Here is a 24,060-nt window from a genome sequence, read left to right as displayed (position 1 = left end):
ATCAGAGTTTTGACTACCAAATGTAATCGTTAAAGTGAGACTGTTGGAGTGGTGGATAATGTCGTTGTGAGGAATCAAAAGTATCTAGTTCCTGATTGATTCCTTCTCCCTAGAGGAGCGGGAAGGTCTAACAAAGCTCCTTGAAGGTAGAGAAGCTTTACCACATCAGAGAGGTCCCTGTTGTCCACTCAGGAGGACAATCCTGCACAAACGAACTGGAGCAGGACACAGGTGAGACGGAATGCACAATACGAGCCCCCGCAGTACCAACGGAATGGCCACAAAGATAACGAGAGGTCACACCGTTCTCAAGAGAACTCACAGTGTGCAGTAAGATCAATTGGCCTACGAGTTGATGTGTACATAAAAATAATGACTTTGGTTATTAAACCTGTGCTGCAAAATCGGGAATAAGGTCATTAACTTCTACTAATGAATTTCAGAGTCTGCAAGGCTTTTTAAAAACAGGTTGCACCCCAAAGAAAAATCACATTGACCCAGACAGACATTGAGTGTTATGAACCATCCCAGCCATCATCTTTCCATTGAAAAGACGTTGCAAATTGCAGTAGCGCCGCCGAGATCGTAAAGTAGCAGAAGGTTTGTTCCGTTTCCTGGACGGAACGCTCCCTTTACACAGAGCACATTCCCTTCTCAGGACGTCCCAACCATAGATATCTATGGTCCCAACCCAATCCCAGTTAGGTATGTAGCGACATGAACCTGCCCCCTCCTCCTCCTCATGCAAATCTCATGTAAATGAGCATCTGTATTTCAAAACCTATTATCAACAAATTGATGTTTTTCTGGCACTTTGAGGTTTCATCCACTTTTTAGCCGGTTGACAATACGTTGAAATGAGGTCTTAGATGTTAAGACCTCATTTCAACCCAATTTCAATCATGTTTCAATATTGAACTTGCTCACTGGGATGGACAAACAGCATTTTATGAATAATCAGTGATGTGATGCGTGTGTGATGAAATTACATTACAACAGCAGTGACCAGAACAAATAGTTGCCTTTATATCCAATGATTATTCATCACCCTGAAAGTAATATGAAAAATGAACAATATATTTAATGGTCCAGATACAATTCTGCAGAAAGTACTTGGTAGTTAATCTAAATGACATTCTGTCCAGGAAATGAAAATGAATCTAACATTACATGTTAGTACTTTGTGTGTATCACAACTATTAACTTCAGATAGTAGATTCAAAGTTCACATGCTTGTCATTGGGCTGTTTAGTTACCTGTGCTCTCTGATGTTACAGTTCTTCCTTTTATAAAATGTGTTATTCACAGTAGGCTGTTGAAAATGCAGAGGGCCACCTGCATTTATTTGCAATGACAATTGGTGTATTATACTTCTATTTCTGTTTGTTTTTTCAAAGCAATATTTTCTATATAAATAGAACACACATTTCATTTTATGGGTTTCTTAAAGCATGATTGGAATGCTCCCTCCCGCACATAATGCCATTCATGATATAATCCGCTCCTAATTGTATTATTACATCTCAATTTTTTTAAGCATAAAGTCAGATACAATGGGTTCATACCTGTACATAGGTGTTCAAAACACTCCTTATCTAATGTTGCTTCATATGACCCATTAAATCATTTATGTTGCATTATCACAGATGACAGTGTCCTGTACTCCCTGAGGGAGATCGAAAGTTCACACAGCGTGTCTGTTAATGAGTGATAAATTTGTGACTCCTTTTCCGCAGCGTTATTTTCACAACAGCATTTGAGGGCTGGATTAGAAGGACGCACAATGAGTAAGCCGTATTCTCTGCTTTTCCTTTAATAAAGCTGTTTGTTTTGCAGTTGCAAACGGATTTGACGCTGCACACATAAACACTGCTTGTGTTTGTTTGGATTCCTGGTTGTTCAAACTGCTGTGTAAAGTAAACTATGGTTGTGTTCTTCAGCGCAAACTGACGGAGACTCGCTTAACAATGCAACCCACATGCGTGGAAATGGATTGGACAACAATGCTTTTGAATTAGGGGTATGTATCACACATTGTTTTTTATTTTAATTTATTGTTTTTTGAGTAAAAGACACAGCAATTTTTATGATTAATGTGTTTGTCAAATAATTAACCTTCGTTTTTCTAGGATGACAGCATTTCCGATACTGGCAATAACAACAGGCAGACTGAAACAACTCAAAGGGGATTGAGCTCATACCTAAGGTGTGTATGTTCAAGTGGTTTTGGTAAAGAAATTCTTGTTTAATTTGTAGTATTACAGCAGGGGCACAGCAATAAGTCTCTGGAATGTTGATTGTGTTTATACTATGAATGTATAGTCCTTAATATACATCCAACATAAAATCTGTTCAGCTGTTTTGTGTTCAACTTTGTTCAGATGTCATGGCATACAATACAAATATGGGGAAAACCCAATTATTTGAAATTGAATCTATAGTTATGTGAAGAGCATTTCTTTATAGAATGTTTTGTCCTGTAATTCAGCCTTGTTTCCAAGCCGATTAATGCTGCAGAGGATTACATCAAGGCTCACTCACAAGCTTTCAAATTATTTGTGCTGGGCATTCTTGGAGCAGGTAATATGAATATATGAATAATCTATAGCATCTGGGAATAAAGTGCGTTATTAGATCCAACACTCTTTTCTTTCCTGCAGGTTATGTGGCTTACTTTATTGCAGCCTGTGTTTTGGATTTCCAGAGGGCCATCGCTCTTGTAGTCCTAACCAGTTTGGCTATTGTTGCTAAGTCGTATGAACTCCTGAAGAAGCACAGAGGAGAGACCATCAGTCAGTGTTTCAGACCCGCAGTTACATTTTTTAAGTCTAACTGCAAATGGTTCAAATGGTGAGTCAATGCCTTTTTTTCCCAGTCAATGGTAATGAGCTGCACATTTTGCGAGGGGTTAATGAGGTGATGGTGTGTTTTATCGTCCTTTCAGGGTTTTCATTTTAGCAGCTGTGGCCCTGCTTGTTCTTTGGCTCGTCTTAGACACAAGTCAGCGTCCTGAGCAGCTGATCCCGTTTGGAGGGGTGTGCATTTTTGTCGTGCTCGTGTTCCTCCTGTCAGCACACAGGACAGCGGTGAGTTCTGCACAGGTTCACTGACTCAACTAGAGGATGTATGATCACTGCAGTGACAGATTTTGAAACACGTTATCTCTGTTTTTTTTGCTGATTTATGATGTTGTTTGGCCTTGTGCCTGTATCATCTTCTGTAGAAGTGCTCCCTTGTGATAAAATAAGGCGTTGTCGAGACTCCCTAGTACACTCTTCTTTTTATAAAATGCTTGGTAATACTCTCTGTGACGTTTCTATAATTCATTTTAGACATATAATGTGTGACAATATGCATACAGTGCTCTATGAGTTTAGTTCTAAACACTCAGATAATCACTGATTGTTTGCTTGACATAAAGCGCCATTATACTGTACATTAGCGTCATATAAAATAATTACTAATCTAATTAATCTTTTATAGGTGTCATGGAGACCTGTGTTTTGGGGTCTCGGAATGCAGTTCTGTATCGGCCTTTTCATTATTCGTACAGAGCCTGGACTCATTGCATTCCAATGGCTTGGAGTACAAGTAACGGTATTGGATTTTCTTTTTAATCCAAGTGCATTTCAAAAACTGTTTAAGAATGTCCTTTAAAATAAAAAGAATATACAGTTTAGCATTTGTCATCTTAAATTTTCTATTAACAAAATGTTGGGCATTTATGTGACCTATTATATATCTATTCATAGTTATCTATGTTGCTCTAATATGTGCATGACACAGGCTAACAGGAAGTAAAGATGGACCCTTGACTAGCTTAACCAATATGTTAATGTATAACAGGGTTTACACACTGGTGATAGTTATTAAGTTTCTCAATCATGAGCACACAACAATTCTTTCGATTACAAATACCACCCATTTCAATTTAGTGTCAAAATAATCCAGAATCACATTAACATGTAAGATATCAAGGAGAAGTATAATCACATTTCTAAACAGTCACATATGTTGTTGGTTTGCACAATATTCTTGGCATGTATAGCACACTATATTTCTTATATGCCGGGAGCACAATATATTTTAACCGAATGGATCATATGTACTTCTTTTGTGAGCTACTTTATTATATTGTTCAATCTTATTATTCGGCCACCTGTGGGCCGAGTTAGTGGTCGGTCTACAGGCATGTAGTCTGTTAATCTCTTTTTATTGTACGGTACAGACTCTGATCTTTACTCCGTATAGTAAAATGAATGAATGAGTATTGCATCTCAAAAGTCAATAAAATGAGGAAAGAAAAAAATGCTGTGAAATACCGTCATTAATGTTTCCCCTTGTCTTATGATTTCAGACATTCCTCCACTACACCCGGAAGGGGTCAGATTTTGTTTTTGGGCCCCCGATCAACGACATATTTGCCTTTCAAGTAAGTGGATGACGTTTTAGTGAATATTGAACTTGTTAAACTTGAGCTTCATGATTTCTTTCTCCTTCAGGCGTTGCCCATTGTTGTGTTCTTCAGCAGCGTGATGTCAATCCTTTACTATCTGGGCATAATGCAGTGGCTCATTCTCAAGGTAAGGAAAGTTTAAGCTCCCCCCCACAGCCTCGTAGGTTCCTGTGAATCTGGGGGGTATATTGGTTACGTCTGCAGTGACACACTGTGACCAAGATCCATGTGTTTTTGTTCACGCAGATCGCATGGTCCATGCAGATAACGATGGGAACCTCTCCCACAGAGACCTTGAGTGTGGCAGGCAATATATTTGTTGGGCAGGTACTTTGAGCAAGACTTGATGCAACGCTATCTTTACAACTAATCTCACTCTGAGATCATTCTCCTTTGAGATGTTATGAGCCAGGCTCTCTTTTAACTTTACATTCATAGTCAAACTGCAGTAAAATATCATACAGTTAATGTTCTTTTTCTTTTCTCCACCTTGTTTGTGCATCAGACAGAAGCGCCGCTGCTAATCCGCCCTTACATAAAAAACATGACCAAATCTGAGATCCATGCTGTTATGACTGGTGGATTTGCCACAATTGCAGGCAGCGTCATGGGGGCATTCATCACATTTGGGGTGAGATACAGCGTTTATTTACAGGCATTAAAACAATATCACTAAAAGGAAAAATAAATGTATGACAATTTATTTTGTGGGTGTAAAAAACACTTTTTGAAGCAGGTTTACGTTTCTTTTCAAATTCAAATCTAGATACAGAATGCTCTATTTTGTCCTTCTTAACTGAAAATCATTTTAAGCCATCCATTTTCTGAAAAACAACAACATTTTAACAAAAGGCTTTATAAGGCCAGGGTCAGACAATAATAGGCCCACATAGAACACAAATATAAAAGACATGCAGTCAAAATAACCCTTACTACCTTTAAAATAAAACAGGAACGGATATGCTGGTTGGAGAGAGTCATTCTCTTCAATGTGAACCTTTGCACATCCATTGATCAATAATAATAATTGATTCGTAATATACATAATATATATATATATATATATATATATATTATGTATATTACGAATCAATTATTATTATAGAATATATATATATATATATATAATATTTTCTACTGTATCTTTGTATTGTTTTCATTTTCTATTCTATATTTATGTTCTTCACTCTTGTTTTCCCCGGCTGTAATTTTCCTTAAAATTTGTTTTGTATATTATGATTATTATCCCAAAGGCGAGTTCTTTGTATTTGAATCCATAATAAACCATTCAGATTCAGACTTGATAAGTGATGAGTGTATTGGTAGAATTTTTTACTTAACGGTATTGTACTTCCCTACAAAGATCCACATGTTTCGTATTTAAATAGGGGGAATGAATATGAATACTAGTACCACACACTACAAAACCTTTTGTTTAATTTGACTTTTTCTGCAACAACTGTGCAGACCATCCATTACTGTATCTGTTGATTGTTGCGGTAACTGCGCTGGAGAGGCCTGCATCAAATGACATTTCTTTGTATTTTGCAGATTGATGCATCTTCCTTAATATCAGCCTCTGTGATGGCTGCTCCTTGTGCTTTGGCCATCTCCAAACTTTCTTACCCAGAGACAGAGGAGAGTCCTTTCAAGGATGAAAAGAATATCACAGTGGCGGCTGGGTATGTATTTCAGTCAGTTAATATCTTCTCTTGTACTTTTGCAATTTCTGTGTGAATTAATTTTTTTTCACACCTTAGAGATGAACAGAACATCTTGGAGGCTGCTAGCAGTGGAGCCTCTGCTTCAATAGGTCTTGTTGCTAACATTGCAGCAAATTTGATCGCCTTTCTTGCCATTCTCGAGTTCATAAACGCCTCTTTGAGATGGTTCGGCGGTATGGTTGGCTATCCTTTAATCTCATTTGAGGTATGTATTTCAAAACAAAGTGATTTATCTGAAACAAAATATATATATCAAATAAACATTGAAATTAAAAATGTCCTTTTGATGACACATCTTCCCACCTATGCTGACAATTTTACTAATTATTTGTATGGAATGCCGTTTTATTCAAAATTAAATAAATGAATAAATACATAAATAAATGAAATATGCATTTGAAATACATCGTGAAATGAATAAATGAGGCAATAAATACATTTAATCATTTCATGGTACTTTTATTTCATAAGTACACATTTTTTTATTTCAGAATGGCACTTTATTTCATAATGGCACTTTATTTCTTAATGCCACTTTATTTCATAATGGCACTGTATTTCATAATGGCGCTGTATTTCATTTCACGTTCTTATATGCAAATCAGGGGGCGTGGCTATCTCTCACATTCAGAACAGACAACAGAGCCGTGTGCAAAAAAAGGCTGGCTAAGGGACGTGAGAGTGTTGACATAATGGAAGACATCGGTGGGCTCCGAGATAGCATGCTAGCATTAGCAGATCAAATCGATCAACATGGGTTATCTGCAGATACTATTTTGACACATATTGAGGGTTTTTTGGAAAAACTAGGGCTTGCGGTTCCCACTTCGGCAGCTCTAGACCAGTGTTTCTCAACTGGTGGGTCCCGACCCACTAGTGGGTCGCGGGCCATTGCATGGAGAAAAAAAAAGTTTTAAAAAAAAGTTTAAAAAAAAGAAATTCATCAAGGGACTTTCTCTAATGCAGCGGAGTGTCGGTGTTTTTCCGGCTCGTCCGTCCATGTTTTCAGTCAGCGCGGCAATTAGAACGCGGAAGCACCCCCCCCCCACTGTGGGAACCACTGCTCTAGACTGCGGTCAACTCAGCCGACACTCGGATATCCGTGGTCAACTCAGCCGACACTTGAATTTTAGTGCACGTTTATGCTGACATTTACGGTATTGAGCAAGTAACCGGAACTTTGAGAAATGGTGCTTTTGAACTTGCAATTATAGGGCTTTTGCTTTGGAGAAATCTCTAAAAATGTACAGTAAAAATATTGCATTTACTGTGCAAGAGTAGTCAGACTGGAACTCACATACTTCAGTCATTTTCCAGAATATTGATTAAATAGCTTTTATTCCGGTTACTTGCTCAATACCGTAAATGTCAGCATAAACGTGCACTAAAATTCAAGTGTCGGCTGAGTTGACCACGGATATCCGAGTGTCGGCTGAGTTGACCGCAGTCTAGAGCTGCCGAAGTGGGAACCGCAAGCCCTAGTATTTCCAAAAAACCCTCAATATGTGTCAAAATAGTATCTGCAGATAACCCATGTTGATCGATTTGATCTGCTAATGCTAGCATGCTAGCTCGGAGCCCACCGATGTTTTCCATTGTGTCAACACTCTCACATCCCTTAGCCAGCCTTTTTTTGCACACAGCTCTGTTGTCTGTTCTGAATGTGAGAGATAGCCACGCCCCCTGATTTGCATATAAGAACATGAAATGAAATACAGCGACATTATGAAATACAGCGCCATTATGAAATAAAGTGCCATTATGAAATACAGGGCCATTATGAAATAAGGTACCATGAAATGATTAAATGTATTTAATATTCATGTATTTATTGCCTCATTTATTCATTTCACGATGTATTTCAAATGCATATTTCATTTATTTATGTATTTATTCATTTATTTAATTTGGAATAAAACGGCATTCCATATATTTGGCCATACATTTCTTCATTTAAACAGGTTTCTTGTACTTGTACTTGTACTGTAAATTCAACAAGTAAGTCTAACAATAACAAAATATCCCTATGCCTCTGTGTGCTCCCAGATCATTTGCTCTTATGTATTCATGCCCGTGGCCTTAATGATGGGAGTACCTTACGGAGAGAGTTTCACAGTGGCTGAACTAATCGGCACAAAGCTCTTCCTTAACGAATTTTTGGCTTATGAAAAACTATCTGGACTGAAGAAAAACAGAGTCAATGGGCTTGATGAATTTATCGATGGGGAAAAACAATGGATATCTGTGAGTAAATATTCTTTATAGTAGTGAATGTGGCAATGACACAGGTATAAATTTACGTGCAATTTTATACAACGCAAATAATGCCTTTTTCCTTTTTTCAGGTCAGGTCAGAAATAATCAGCACTTATGCTCTTTGTGGGTTTGCCAACTTCAGCTCTCTGGGTATCATGATTGGAGGCTTGTGTGAGTATTTCATCATTCCAGCGTCATGTTTTTGTCCTGCCATGGGCTATTCGCTTAGTAATGATATCGCTTTTCTTAAAGCTTCTATATGCCCATCCAGAAGAGGCGATATCGGGTCGATGGTGTTGAGAGCCATGATCACTGCAACTTGTGTTTCTCTCATCAATGCTTGCATTGCAGGTGAGACCTTTTGAATTTAAACTGACAGTACAGTCCTGTTGTGATGTAACTGAGTAGCTTTTTCCACTTGATTTCTTAGGGATCCTCTATTTTCCTTTAACTGACTGTGTGGAGCTGTTCAAGACGTCTGCTTTCAATGCAACAGATGCAGATGTCCAAAAGTGCTGTAATGACCTCTTTAAAAGGTAAGCATGCACATTTTAAAGTGGCAGAATATAAATGTTAGGGAAACCACTGTGACATACATTATTAATACATCTGTACTCAGGTAGATGGGTATATCTCTGTGTGATCTGAGGCTATTTGGACTTCTCAAATATATATTCTTTTTTGCAGCACTGTAGACAATGGGACCATCTACTTCGAAAAACCTTGGAGCATGGTAACAAACGCCACTCTGTATTTCTCTAAATGTTGTCAATGCTGTGATCTTTCTGATGTTGCGGTTTGTAATTAGTGGGTTTCCATATGTGTATATTCTTTGTAACAGTCTATGTAAAAATGTAAAGCCTATATGCATGTCTTTTGAAGATAAGCGTATCTTACGTGTAATACATTGTAAATTAATTCAATATTGGATTTAATTTAAAGCCATGAATTAAAAGGAAACCCCTTCAGAAATATCGATATTGATTAGTTCGATGAAGTGATAAAAACCTTAAATGAAAATGTGATACATGGTTCAACACAAATGTTTAACATATTTATTAAAAAAAGAAATTGCTGATGTGATGTGACCTAACAAAGACTCAAGACACATTTATTTCATTAATGGACTTACATACAATAAGAATAGGCATGTCATTGTTAAGAGTAATGCTGAACCCCGACTGCACATTTCTTTTCATTTGCCATGCTGAAATATTATTGGTACCTATTAAAGACACAGACAAAACGGAGACAATGTACTTAAAACTACTTAAAATAATGCAAAAAACAACGTGCACACAAAATCTTTGACCTAAAAATTGTGCTGTGGTTCCACAGGACAAACTGCATATGCATTTCTGATGCAAGCCAAACATGACGTCTCTATAATTAACTTAATTCATGAATTAATTATGTTCTCCTCTTAAGCTGTACATCACAGATGAACCAGCAGCGTTTAATGTGTTTATGGGTTCATTCTCCATTTAAATCCAACAAAAAAAAGATGTTCATTGAAAAGAAAAAGTGGACTTTTCAGTGATAAGGATTTTTTTAAGTTCACAGATATTTCATGGAGAGTTCTTTGTCCATTGATACAGCTTATTCGATTTTGAGTCAAGTTAAAACCAAAGCTTTTGTTGGACGTCTTGTTACTGTGATTGTGATGACAACGGAGAAATTCACAGTAATTCTTTCTGATAAGTCAAGCCAACCCACTTCCTTTCTTTGTGGATCTTGTCTGCTTAGGTAACTGGAAAGAAACAGGTAACACTTTATCATTACGAGCGGTAAATTATTCCTTGACTCACAAAGAGGGTTCTTTCTACCTCATTTCAAGGTTATCAACAGTTTCTGCAGACTTGGGTTTGGCGCCTGATTTATTGTCCTCTGTCTCTGCATTTTTTCTAGTCACCTTTGGGCTAGGATTAGCCTTTATAGACACCTGAGGACTGTTTCCTTTTCTCTGCAGCTGGGGGCTGTTGGAGCCCAACTTGCGGTTGAGAAGGGGGCTTCTGGAGCCCTTTATCTTGGTGGGTTGCTGCAGATTATCCAACGGTTTAAGTGAGCGCAGGCCAAGAAGTCCACAGTAGTAGTTGCACTGATGGTGTGTCTGGAACTGTTCGAACACTTCAGGAGAGCCCTGCTCCGTTAGTCCTTGGTATCTGAAATACAAGGGGTAAACTTTTAATTTTGGCTAGAGATAACAAAAGACTAACATTTTAATTTCCTGGTTGGGACACAAACCCTTTTGACTTGGTCACAACTCTGACATTTGTAATCTTCGTTTCGACTCCTGAAAAAACAGAAATCACAGAAGGTTACTGTTATTATCCCTCACAGAAATAGATAAAGAATTGAGATGACCTTGCATGAGCGTCTTACCCTCCAGCCGAGTGACCAGCAAATTGCCATGTGTCCACTGATGGATCCAGTGCTGAAAGGTGCAGCATTTCTGCTCCACCTCAGAAACGTTTCGTGTGATCAGCCTGCCGTTAGGATCTATCATACAGTAGGTGAGGAAGACACCCTCGGAATAAGCCTCCACCGTGGCATACGGCACAGAGTTTGCAGGCCGGTACATGAGATATTGAGCAATTACTCTGTGGATAACAAAAACAAATTGGGGTTTGACATTGATGGCAGATGTGGCACATTTTAAAAAAGGAATCAGAGCCACTGTATCTAAGCATGGTACTTACTCTAGTGAAAAGCCAAAGTTCTCAATAACTCTTGCTTCGGCAGCAAAGATTTTACAGTACTCTCGTATCATGTTTTGGACTTTGCATTCCTGGCAACACAAACAATTTAATAAGGCAAATCACTGCACTGCAGTCATGATCACTAGGAAATTATTTCCAAAAAATGATTGGATACCAGATCCACCACTCACTTGCTTAGTTATTTGTAGATTTCTCTCTGTGAGGTTGTTCTCCTGCATGGTCCCATAGGCAATGGGGCTTCGAACCTTTATAATGCAGGCGCTTCCAGACTCAAAAATGGGATCCAGGCCGTAAATGACCTTCACTCTGCTGGCTTTGTGGGCAAAACCCTCTCCGATGTGCACCGTCTCGGTCATAATGCGGCCAAAGTACTTTGCAGCCCAACTGCCACAGTCAGCGAGACCTCTGTTGAACAGCAGCGGGGTCATCTCAATCTCTTCTCCCACTAAGGGGAAAAACAATACATGTGTTTATATGGACACTGTAAATTCAGAGATAATGTAAAAGAAAAAGAGCTAATATGTTACAACAAGAAAACGTTACCATAACCTTCCAAATCGTCTTTTAGTAGTATTCCAGACAGAACTGTGAAAGAGAAAAAAGAAGGACACATCAGGCATAATTTATAGATACGGTTTAGTTTTCACACTTGATTTCCCCGGCCACACTCACTGTCTGTGCTGAGCAGGAAGTCAGTGGTGTCAGTCCCATACTCATTGATGATAGAACAGCCGTATACTCCACAGTCGTGGCTGGATGCCAGAACAATAACCAGTGCGGCTTGGCTTTCATCTCCTCCACTTGAGGAACAAAAAGAGGAGAACATAGTCATAAAACTAAACGTTAAGTTGTACAGAAAGTTAACCCACAAGGTGTCACTGTGAGACTGAAAGCCGTGGGGCAGCATTCTGCTGACACAGCAGCCAATTGCACGTATATATACTTTTAATGCCCCCTGGAGACGGGTAAGAGATATTATATCAGGTTACAGCTTCCTCTCTGTGTAATAGCTGTGGTGCTCACAGTCACATGAGCTGGACGTCTGTGCAGTGAGAATATGAGAATGACAGAAGGCACACTGAGGCCCAAATAAATCCTGCTCATCCTTGTTGCATTATTGTTTCAGATTTGGAACCTGTCCATTTTTAGCAGTCATGTCAGCTAGAAATCTTCAAAACAATAGAAGCGGTTTTATTATATTTCTTTTTGTTGTAATACATTTTATTAAATAACGGAAAGGAGGCAAGTAATACAACAAATTGAACACCACACGACATCACTGTTGATTTTTGTAAGGGTGGGTTAGTATAGGGTTGACACTGGGACTAGAAGGCGGTTTTACCTTCTCTTCACTTCTAGTATTTCCTTCTCATCTCTGTACCACTTGATGGTGGAGTCACTGAGCACGTTGAAGAACTGGCACCACAGCTTTAGGTGTCCGGAGGCATCTGGGAACGGTTCTCCTCTGATCTTACGCAGGACCTGTGGAGCTGGTGGTGCATGAGAGAGGGGTGCCAGGGTAAATATATACTGTCCTGGAGAGTGGGAAAGTTCAAATGTTTCCCCTTCGTCACAAACAGCTGTGGTAAGAAAAACAAATCCACAAACTCAATATTTCACACCATTTCTATGGCAATATCGGGAAAATCCACAAAAGAGTCACATATACTGTATGGGCTGTAGACTGCCACATAAAGGCTGGTAGACTTTGCTCCCATAATATGTTATATTGTGCCGACAAGTCCATACAAATGAACCTTTACATTTTTAAGGATGGATAAATTCTCTACCTTTTAAGGGGTTCAGTTTCTTTTCAGTGGGTTTCTCATCTTGTTTGGGGCTGACAGGCTCTGCTGTGGGAGTCTGCTCCACGACTTTTGGCACCTCCAAGGTGGCCTTTCTGCGGCTCAGCAGCGGAGAGCGCCTCTCCATTGGTGGGGTGTTTTGTCCCGAGGGAGCTTGCAGTAATGCTGCCCGGCGAGCCTGGCTGGGTGACATGTAGGGGTTTTCCTTCCTGACTTGTGTCTCCAGCGCGCCAACCACTGCTCCCTCTCCGTCTTCCTTAGTTTTGAAGATGAAGATTTTCCTACGAGCTCCTGAGGCCAGCTCTTCGGGCGTGGCAGAGCGTATGAGGGACAGACTGTCTCTGCGCTTCAGACGAGGACTGCTCTCGCAGGACAGGGAGGACGTTGGCGTTGAGCCTCCGCTGAGATCGTCCTCGGCTTTGTCAATCTGCCGGTCACCCACAGCGGCGACTTCTGTGTCTGCAGCAGTTTTAGACATGAATTTACGGAGACTCGCCGGGCTTAAAGACGGATGTGCCGGAGGTTTAGAGCAGAGTCTCTCAACAGATGATCTGTTTCTTTGAAGGTCCTCAGCAGACACAGAATTCTCTTTTTTGGCCTCTTTAATGTGGTTTGTAGTCAAAACTTCAGCGACAATGTTATCTTCGATTGATTTACTCAATGGTGGCACTTTGTCACCAACTTCTGGATTAGGAGCTTCATACAGTACAGACGGAGTGTTTCCTTTTATACTTTTTTCTGTTTTTTCTTCTAGATCAAGTTTTCCACTTTGAGTTTTTTCAGACACAGATGTATTATGATTGTCCACATTGGGCTTGGTTCCCCTTTGCGTGGCAGCTGAAGCTTCTGTTTCCATCCACTCATTTTGTGTGTTTCCAGAATCACTTTCATAACAAGTGACAGAGATTGGTGGCACCACAAAGAAAGGCACTGATGGAGTTTCTAAAGGCAGCTGTGTATCAGAAACATGGGTGTTTACATTCAAATCCTCCTCCTGGTGATCAGTGCACAAAACATTTATAACAGGAATTGGTGCACAGTCCATCTGAGGGAGCTGTTCACTACTTATCAAACATGACTGCTCTCTCTCAAGCCTTTTTGTCGCGTCACACAATTGCACAACTTCCTTGAAATTCCCTGCAAGTGAGAGGTTGGTATCATTCGGCATGCTTTTCTGCATGGGCAGGAAGCTGGTGGAATCAACGACACTGTGGTCTTGGATTATGATCTTCGACACACTATCTGTATCATGTTTTTCTAAATTGGCAGGATCTGATTCTTGCTTGTTTGATCCCAAAGTAGTTACTGGCAGCGTGCACTCTTTTAGCTCCGGTTCCATTATTTCGATTTTGGGGATTACAAATTGCTCATTTTGTTTATCAGGTGGTTTAATATCTGGGTTGTCATCAATAGTAGACTTTGGGATTTGTGGGAGGTTTGGTGATGGCTGACCCTGCTGTCTCTCTCTGCTCTCTTCATTTGCAACCTTATTGTAATCCTCCAAAACATGACCCTTTTGGATTTGAGTTACCGAGAGGCTCTTTGATTCATTCAACTCATCTTTCACTTGATTTTTCTTTTCTATCTCCACTTCAGACTTTAAACTCTGATTTATTTCTTCTGCGTTCTGAGCTTCTAAAATGACTTGCTCTTGGGGTTTAAGATTGTTACCAGAGTGTACTTCTACATCTAATGCAGAAATTAACACATCTTTCAGTTTGATTTCCTCTTCACTGCCTTGAAAACCTTTGTTTGAACTCTGTATCACGTTGATATTGTGGACGTGTGTGCTTTGCTCTCCTAAAGAAAAAGTGCATCCTTGCAGCATTTTTAGGTCACCCTTCTCTAAACTCTGCGGAGAATCAGTGGTTGGAAATCCTACATTAATTTCCTGAATAAGTGAAGTACATTCAGCCTGTTCTTTTACATCACCCCGCTCTACATCGTATGCTGCTACAGTAGGCGGCAACAAAAGAATGTGATCTGGGGTGTTAGATTTGCATAACTCTGTTCTCTTTTCCAGTGAACATGTGGTTAACTCAGTAATCTGAGATGTCTGTGAGACTGAATTCCTTTTCTCTTCCTCACATAGCTCATTGTTGGAGCTGTCCTCCTCGCTATCAGGTTCACCTTCTTGGCCTGTCTTATCAATGCTCATCTTTTCTTCTTGTGAAGTTTCATTGGGTGCCTCTCCACAGTTGAGGCAGTTTGACCTAGAGATAAGATTGTGAGAACAAGTCCAGCTGTTTTCCAATCCATTGGGGGTGGATGTGAAGGAGTATTTCTCTTTGTAGGAGTCTTGGGTCTGTGGAGCAACAGGCATTTCTTCCATGGATGAAGACTTATCTCTTACATTCTCCTGATTAGACAGTGGGGAAACTACAAGGCAATCTGGCTTTTGTTGGTGTACAGGAACCTCTTTTATAACAGATTCTTTGACTTCAGCCTGATAAAAAAGAAGTATATATATTTTAGTACAACAGTGCATTGTGTTTCTTTTTCAGAAAGAAATACATGAAACTGGTTTGACCTCTAAGGCATGCAGAATGTTGACTGGTCTGACTGGTTATTGACCACACAACTCTATTACTACTATACTTTTATTACTACTACTACTACAATACTAATCTAAAACATTCTGTGCAATTTGAGTAGTTTTTTAAAAAGCAAGTTTGAACAAACTCACTGCAGTGACCTTTGACACCATTACACGTTTCGCCTGACACACATATTGCTACCATGAATCAACAGAAACATTAAAAGGGACAGAACCTGAAAAACATTCATTGCGTTATATATGTTACATTCATACATCCTACAGTGAGGAAGGAATCTAAGGTGAGCTTGTGAAAAGAGTAGATCAACTATTGGTTGTGGTTAAACAATAAAAAGTTTCATGTGGAACATCTACAGGAACTCTACATATAATTATGACCTTATTTCAGAAACTTGTTGACCTCACGTAATGTGCAAGGCAGCTAAAACCAAGTATCTTTAACATGCAAGATCTAAATTTGTAAACAAAGTATTGTCAGAATTTTGCTGTGATCACACTTTCATGTTCAAAGATGAATCACAACCTGTTATCAACAAGCTGTTGATGAAACAAAACTAAACAAACATACAAATTAATAATGCTATTTGCATTGGGCCAAAGGAAATATTTACAGGTACTGGTGGAGGGTAATGAAGTCACATGCCGCCTCCTGATACCATGTTTGGACAGCAGTAGCTTCTGAGAAAAAAAAAGTTGCTTCTTTCGATAGAAGGTAACTGCTGTCACATTATGAAAACGAAGCCGTTGGCTATGTTTATGGTGTAAATAAACACATGTGACAAAAACACTGTTCAGATAAATAGGACTTCCTCAAAATAATCATGCGCGTGAATAGTTAACAATAATCATAGCAATGTTGTAAATGTTGTAAAGTTGAAGTTCCACATTATGGTCAAACTATCGCTTTGCAGAGGGAACACTGAGTTCAGTTCCCCTTTTTACCTGTGATTGAGCAGCAGAAAACTGAATGTCAATGTATAAATGCCGAATGAAACACATGCGCCCTGTGTTACCCTGTTTTTTCATGTAGAATTCAAGAAATTTCAGTTTTGATAGGCTTTGAGAAAGTATCATATTCTCAATTTTATATAAAACGTTCAATAAAATATTCAGAATAAATAACTACAACGTTTGAGTTATTTTTCATATGTGCAACTAAATGAATCTTGATGGGATATATGGAAAAACTTGCATGCTTGTTTGTTTAAGCCATTAGTTCAGTGGATTTGAATTCAATATGGCCACTGCATGTAACTGCTTTTCATAAACTATTTATAAACTTAAAAACAAACCAGTGTCACTTTGGCATCAACAGAATCAAATCGATCTCTTTCAAAACATGATTTCAGGGTTAAATCTGAGCATTTAAAGTTCAAATCCCCCTGGAAGAAAATATATCTTCAGATGTTTTAACAATCATGAATTTGAATAAAGTCCAAACACAAATCCATAATAAATAAGTAATAGTGTCACAGTCACTGGACCAAACTGAACCAAATCAGTGCGACCCAGTACATCAGCTTTCTTCCCGAATGGACTAATGCTGTACAGGATATTAATCACAGCATGATCATCCAAATTCCCTACGAAAGGCTTGAATCACTTATCCAAGCTAAACGGTGATTTGAAGAAGTACGGCCTTCGTCCTACTGCAATAGATGAGGAAGAGGTTTATTTAAAGATTTTGGGAGGGTGAAGAATGTGCCCAATGTGACGAGGCCTTCCTTTCATGCAGAGGCCTGCCACTCTACTCCTACTCATCCAGGAAAACACAGCAGAGCATCGTGCAAAGCCTGTTTGTAACCTGAGAACCCCTTCTGACATTCAGGTTTCATCATGATCCCTGACGAACTGCTGTTCTACTCATTGCAGCCAACATCTGAGATATTACCCGTCCTATCTTACAGAGTGTCGAGTCGATCCACAACATCCCCCACCCCCACATGTATTCAGTGCAAGTTGCTCGGTTCTTTTGGTTCCCCATTTTATCTCGCACTTTGTTGTATAGCCGAGTGATGTCAATGCAGTTCAACCACAGACTCACATGGTCATACTGACTCACTCCACCAGTCACTCATCACTGATATTATACTGTATGTTTTTAAGCAGCTGGATTGTCTAGCTGTCCCACACCATGAATATAACGTTTAACGAAGACTGCATTTTTACCACATTTTTGACCAGCAGCAGCTCAAAGCTACAACGGTGTCATGGTGGACACAGTTCAGCCCTAGGCCCTGAATTAGCTCATGTTGTATTATCTTGTCACACAAATGCATACTATTTATAACTGTGGCCGCCCTTGAAGACCACTGCACTTTGCATACCTCGATAAGGACCTCTTCACCTGGACTGCTGCCATCGTGACTCAAAGACTTCTCCATGGCCTCCTCGGTGGCATCAGCCGTGGACACGTCGACCCTCCCAGGTGACAATTTAAGAGCTAGTGGCTGGTCCGTGCGTGGAACAGGGTCTTCATGCTTATGTTCACGTGGCTCGTGTGACGGTTGTTCTGTATCCACAGTCTCTGAAAGCTCTTTTGGTTTATCTACTTCCATGGACACAATGTCTCCTGTGAGAAGCACGGGCACTTCATTTTGTTCTGGTTGCAGCCCAAATGACGGGAGCATCGAGGCATGCGAGTCGGGAAACTCCCTCTTCTTGCTCTCCGTGTGATCGTGAGAGTCCTTCTTGGCTTTACCAAAGAAGAAGTCTTTGACCGTGTGCAGCACCGAGGAGATGGATGCCTGGATGTTTGGTTGGTCATGATCCTTATGCGCCTTGTTGTGTTGTTTGACTTCCGATCTATGTTTTGTGTACGGTGCTTGTGTGTGTGAAGTCTTTGAAAGACTTTCCCTCTCTTTCTCGCCTTCAACAGCCATTTCTTCTTCTCTCCTCATCTTTCTCTCATACCCTTCTTCCAAGACTTTGTCTTGTGCTTCCACCATGTTTTGCGTCCTCTCTTGCTCCTCCTTTTTCTCCTCACTTACACTTCCAACAGGTATATCCATCTCTTTAGGTTTCTCCCCTCGAGATGAGCTGTGATTTTCCTCTGCAGCCTGAGACTGAAGAGTCTCTGCCAGAAATTGTGCCAGACCCATTCCTCCATCGTAACAGTTCTCCCCCCCAACCCCCATCATGTTGGTTCTGCTGCTGCGTCTGCTGCTGTTGTCCACCACAGCATCTACTCCATTCGTGATCTTTATTTTCTTTTTGGCAAAGGTGTCCTCAGATGGGGATTTCTCATCCGGGTCTTTGGACATCACAGTGACTATTTCCTTGACTTCAGAGCAAACACCATTAGGTTCTGCTGCGGCTCCCAGTTGCTCCTCAGCCTCAGGCTGCAGGACCGCCGGCCTTTCTTTTTCTGCTGGGATATGCCGCTTCCGTTGAGGACGTTCAGTGTTTTCTTTATCCCTCTTCTTGCTGTGTTCCTCCAGATCTTTCTTCTTCTTGTCTGCTTTCTGCTTCAGCTTGGCGAAGAACCTCTGGTGAATCTGGAACTCGTTCATGGTGCCGACCTCCAAAACTCCAGAGCATGAGACAATGCCTTTACTATTGCTGGCTGAAACCTGATATATGGCGGCGTCATCCAATGTGCAGCTGAAAACAGAAACACGTATTTAACTAATTGTCTGCTCAATGTTACGATTCTCAACCAAGAGCTGTGCTTCTAATAATTTAATGTAATAGCAAAAGTAATTTCGGTTGTGATACATACTTGTAAATATGGAGGGTGTGCGCTTTTCCATTACGGCCAATTTCATATTTTGGGAGTCCACAATAGCGATCCAGTTCCATATCATCTTTATACCATTTCAGTTCTGGAGCTGGGTAACCTAACAGGTTCAACAGAGCTCTCCATAAATTAACATTTGTTACACAGAGTCCATGTATATTTGGCTTACATTAAATATAGTTATTTTTGGGAAATGCTAAAATAAAAAATACAGAATAGAAACTTTGGCATGAATGTGATTTTAGTTAGTTGCGTCATGTTGGTGAAGTGACAGCTGCTGGAACAGTTGTTGCTGTTGGAGGAGCCACTCGTCCAATATGCCTAAAGTTAAAAACATCTTGAAAAAAAAGCTCAATATGGTCTGCTGAGCTAAAGGATGACTTCTGGAAGGATAATCAGTTACTGTCACGGTTTGGCCTCGCTTCCTGTCGTCATTGTCTATATGTCCCTCGTCGTTGGAGCACGTTATTGGTTTGTCTAATAAAGAGCACTTTGATGGAAGAAACTCTGCGCCTGAGTCCTCACTGCAGCATGCCCCAGCCGGAGTGTGACAGAATGACGCGACCAAAGGAGGACTCAGCAGAGTTTTGGAGCGGTCAGGGCCCCGACTATTTGGACGTGGGAAGTCCATTCTGGCAGCGCAAGACGGACGTTGTTCTCGGGCCCAGAGCCTACAGGAAGATGTGCCTCGAGCTTCGAGACCTCCTCAACCCGAGGAAAGGGAGCCCGGGGGGGGAGGAGACCACGAACCCCCCGGTCCCGGCTCCTGTCCCGGGCCCCAGAGTCTCGCCTGCGCCCGTTCCGGCCCCCAGAGCCTCGCCTGCGCCCGTTCCGGCCCCCAGAGCCTCGCCTGCGCCCGTTCCGGCCCCCAGACGCCCGTCAGCGCCCGTTCCGGCCCCCAGACGCCCGTCAGCGCCCGTTCCGGCCCCCAGACGCCCGTCTGCGCCCGTCCCGGCCCCCAGAGTCTTGTCTGCGCCCGTCCCGGCCCCAGAGTCTTGTCTGCGCCCGTCCCGGCCCCCAGGGTCTTGTCTGCGCCCGTCCCGGCCCCCAGGGTCTTGTCTGCGCCCGTCCCGGCCCCCAGGGTCTTGTCTGCGCCCGTCCCGGCCCCCAGAGTCTTGTCTGCGCCCGTCCCGGCCCCCAGGGTCTTGTCTGCGCCCGTCCCGGCCCCCAGGGTCTTGTCTGCGCCCGTCCCGGCCCCCAGGGTCTTGTCTGCGCCCGTCCCGGCCCCCGGAGTCTTGTCTCCGCCCGTCCCGGCCCCTCGACGCCCGATCTTGACCCCCCCTTCCCACCCTCTGGGGACCGTCTGGAATCCGGTCCTTGGAGGGGGATTGGGGTCAGGGCTCAACCCGGTGATCCCCGCCACGACGACGCCGGAGCCGCACCGCCCGGCGCCCCCCGCCACGACGACGCCGGAGCCGCACCGCCCGGCGCCCCCCGCCACGAAGCCCGGTCGCCGTAGCGGCCGGCCCCCCGAGACCCTGAAGCCCGGTCGCCGTAGCGGCCGGCCCCCCGAGACCCTGAGGCCCGGTCACCGTAGCGGCAGGGCCCCCGAGACCCTGAGGCCCGGTCGCCGACCCGGCAGGGCCCCCGAGACCCTGAGGCCCGGCCGCCGTAGCGGTCGGCCCCCCGAGACCCTGAGGGCCGGCGGTCATCCCGGCCGGAGGGACCCGACACCGTGCCGCCGACCCTTGGAGTCCCCTGGGCGGCCGGGGGTTGTTGGGTTCCCCGCCCTCCCTCCCTTGTCTGTTTTTCTAGGTTCCACCCTCCTTTAGGACCGTCTGGAATCCGGTCCTTAAGGGGGGGGTTCTGTCACGGTTTGGCCTCGCTTCCTGTTTTAGTTTGAAGTTTCATGTCTCTTGTGGTCCTGGGTTAACTTCACTTCCTGCCTTGTCTTGTGATTGCGTGATTGTCTCCACCTGTGTCCAATCACCTGCACCTCCCTTGTGTATTTAAGCCCTGTGTGCCTGTTGTCCTTTGTCGCGTCATTGTCTATATGTCCCTCGTCGTTGGAGCACGTTATTGGTTTGTCTAATAAAGAGCACTTTGATGGAAGAAACTCTGCGCCTGAGTCCTCACTGCAGCATGCCCCAGCCGGAGTGTGACAGTTACCTTCAAAAGTGAAATATTTTCTTTCTTTTCAGATTAGTCACATCCTGTCTATGTACATACACAATTCAGATGAACAGACCCACCTGACACCACACAGGTGAACTTCACGTTACAGTTCTCTGACACTGCCCTCGATTTCAAGGTGGTGTCAAAGGATGGCTGTATGTCCTCAGTCAGCTGAGCCATGACGCTGCACAATGTGCTCCTGGAAGCAAACGCCGATACATTAGAGAACTTCTCTTGAGTCGTAAACAGTTTTACACTTCAGTATAATTTCAGTGACCTCTTCACCTCTGGGCGGTTCATTCAAGTGACTTGCTCGATTAGGAAACAAAGATGTTAATGGAGATTCCGTGTGGTGACGAGAGTGTGAAAAACTTACTAAGGGACTAGTGAGGTATCAAGCAAAACTAAGTTTTCAATCCAAAACTAAAACCGATGTTCATCACTGAAAAGCCGAACGCAACACTGGACAAACTGGACATTTACATGACAGGTCAAACGTGGGTTTGTTTCATTCTTGAGCAGAACTAGTTCTTGTGGTTAAGATGTTAGTTGCGAGGAATGTTTTGAAAATGTGTATTACCTCGTTGGCCTGTAGTGAGAATACCTTGAATAGCTATTCGGAGAGGAGGCAAATGAAGGAACGTCAATTATTAATTTCTGTGTTTAACCCAATTAAATAAAATATTTTAATGACTGCTCTCCTCTTTGACAAAAAGAGCATTGCTTTGTCGTTTTGGTTTGTAGACTGAAAACAGACACAAAACGCAATTGGTAGCATAAAACAACTGTTTGCTGAACAATATACCCGGGTGTTTTTTTTCTACCACCACCTCAATATAGATAAATAATAAAACAAGCAAGTCTGCTTCACAAGAAACACCTGGTGCACATACATGGACAGTAGGCGAGGCTCTCTACCTGTTTTCCGGCCTGACATTGGAGAGGTACGGGTTGCGGCTCTCTGTGCGGCCATTGGAAGAGTTGCCCTCCTCTTCACTGAAGCTGCTTGTCCTCCCATTGCCAGAGAAAGAGCGAGTCATTGGCCGTCTGGAATTCATATTCCACTGGCACAATTCACAAGATATTTAAAACTTTTGCTAAATGTATGACCCAGAGCGGGAAACTACTCCGTGTTCACGTCCTCAATTTGTCGAGGCTCAAATATTAGGGTGTTATCGACGTAAAAGCCGCTGCGGAAGAAAAAAAAGAAATACCTTAGAATGGCAAAAGAAACTGTTCTAAGTTAATGCAATACATTGTCAAATACACTCTCAATCATTTGTTAATACAAAGGTCCAAAACACTGTTATCCCTCAAAGCTTGTCCTTCCTGAACAAGCAGGGTAATTTTGCATTAAAACAAGTTATAAATAGGTTCAGCTATCTTGTGTGTTAGTGGTCAAACATGAACCAGAGACGTGTTATTGAGTTGTACGTGTTAGGAATATAATTCAACTGTGTCTTAATCACCTAAAAACTAGATACATGTTCCAACTTACCATCGAGATGTTGTCAATGTTGCTTTGGAGCCATAGTCTGTGAAGGAAATCTCTGTAACTGCCTATCATAGACACACAAGTGCTGCCAGCAGGGGCCTATTTATAGCAGCCCCACAAATAGGTGTAAGAGCACATCAGATTTTCCAAGACAAAATTCAAGAAAAAAGTGTAAGAACCAAACTAAAATAAAAGTAAAAGCTAACCACTCAAATAAATTATGAATTAAATGAATTAATAAAAAGAATTTCCCTTGATGTTCATATCAATGTCACTGGTATTGATTAGTCTGAAAGTTGTAAAAAGGGTGTCCCAACTTTGGGAGACTGTAATGGAGTGGATGTGGACTTATAAAACATGTCTGTGTCCTTAGATGATGACAGCCAATAGTCTGTGTCCTGCTTTGCTCAAGAGTTACTTAGGGACAGCCCCCTGCCTTTGCAAACACATGGTGAAAACATGGAGACACACTGCTCAGGTTTCACGTAAAAAACAAAGGCCTTCTCTGATTTGATGATTTAAGTGTATTTTAAAAAAAAATATATATATATATATATATATATATATATATATATATATATATATATATATATACATATATATGGTTTATGTTATTGCTTATGTACATGTAATTTGTGAGTTTAAGACAGTTCTTACATTATTTTATGCTGATACTTAGTTCATGTCAAGGAAGAAATAATTAATACAATTGTCATTAATTGCATTCATAATTATCTACAACATATTTCTATTTAGTATGAGTTTTGTATTGGCTGTATTGGCATGGCTTGTTAAATTAAGTTTTAATATAATAATATTATAAATAATTGAAACTATGCCAGTATCTTCACAAACTAATACTGTTTTATAAAAAGGCCCCGTACATGTATTACATAAGGGTAACGAAGAAATAACCCAACTATTAATATTTACACTTAACAGTATACAGAAAGTACACAAATTCTACAAAATAAATATTAATAACGTATAAATGAACATATTTGATTGAAATCCTTAAATAAAAAAGACATTTAAAAACTCACTATGAAGTCACTGTATATTTTAGGACTATAACCCATGTCTCTCTAATAAAATCTGTACACATATGTTGTGTTTACCAGTGTTGGGAAAGTTCACTTTCTACATGAACTAGTTCAAAGTTCAGTTCACAAATTTTAAAATGAACTAGTTCA

General features: G+C 41.4%; 2 protein-coding genes across 5 annotated transcripts; one reads left to right on the top strand and one right to left on the bottom strand.

The window, feature by feature from the left end:
- Positions 1-145: 145 nt before the first annotated feature.
- slc28a1 (solute carrier family 28 member 1) lies at positions 146-9,551 on the top strand. The gene is made up of 19 exons (XM_037450777.2): positions 146-231; positions 1,737-1,787; positions 1,941-2,020; positions 2,130-2,206; positions 2,489-2,580; positions 2,661-2,850; positions 2,945-3,086; positions 3,484-3,597; positions 4,358-4,432; positions 4,503-4,583; positions 4,703-4,783; positions 4,962-5,087; positions 6,008-6,138; positions 6,217-6,385; positions 8,227-8,424; positions 8,526-8,607; positions 8,689-8,787; positions 8,867-8,972; positions 9,124-9,551. The coding sequence occupies exons 2-19, from the start codon at positions 1,784-1,786 to the stop codon at positions 9,242-9,244; spliced, it is 1,968 nt and encodes a 655-aa protein (XP_037306674.2). The 5' UTR covers positions 146-231; positions 1,737-1,783; the 3' UTR covers positions 9,245-9,551.
- Positions 9,478-23,014, bottom strand: alpk3a (alpha-kinase 3a). 4 transcript variants are annotated; one of them, XM_037450765.2, is made up of 15 exons: positions 22,871-23,014; positions 22,291-22,562; positions 21,953-21,985; positions 21,450-21,571; positions 19,240-19,357; positions 17,846-19,121; positions 12,947-15,407; positions 12,499-12,646; positions 11,829-11,956; positions 11,700-11,741; positions 11,327-11,601; positions 11,136-11,224; positions 10,819-11,036; positions 10,681-10,729; positions 9,478-10,598 (listed from the first exon to the last, which is right to left on the bottom strand). In XM_037450765.2, exons 2-15 carry the CDS (start codon positions 22,428-22,430, stop codon positions 10,259-10,261), a joined length of 5,439 nt encoding a protein of 1,812 aa, XP_037306662.1. In that variant the 5' UTR covers positions 22,431-22,562; positions 22,871-23,014; the 3' UTR covers positions 9,478-10,258. The 4 variants fall into 4 exon arrangements, with proteins under 4 accessions (XP_037306662.1, XP_037306664.1, XP_037306665.1 ...); XM_037450767.2 differs by having other exon boundaries at positions 11,706-11,741; XM_037450768.2 differs by lacking the exon at positions 21,953-21,985.
- Between the last annotated feature and the right edge of the window lie 1,046 nt (positions 23,015-24,060).

Source organism: Pungitius pungitius, chromosome 6 (assembly GCF_949316345.1).
Source record: "Pungitius pungitius chromosome 6, fPunPun2.1, whole genome shotgun sequence".
Lineage (NCBI taxonomy): Eukaryota > Metazoa > Chordata > Actinopteri > Perciformes > Gasterosteidae > Pungitius > Pungitius pungitius.
This window is presented reverse-complemented; position numbering and strand designations above follow the sequence as displayed.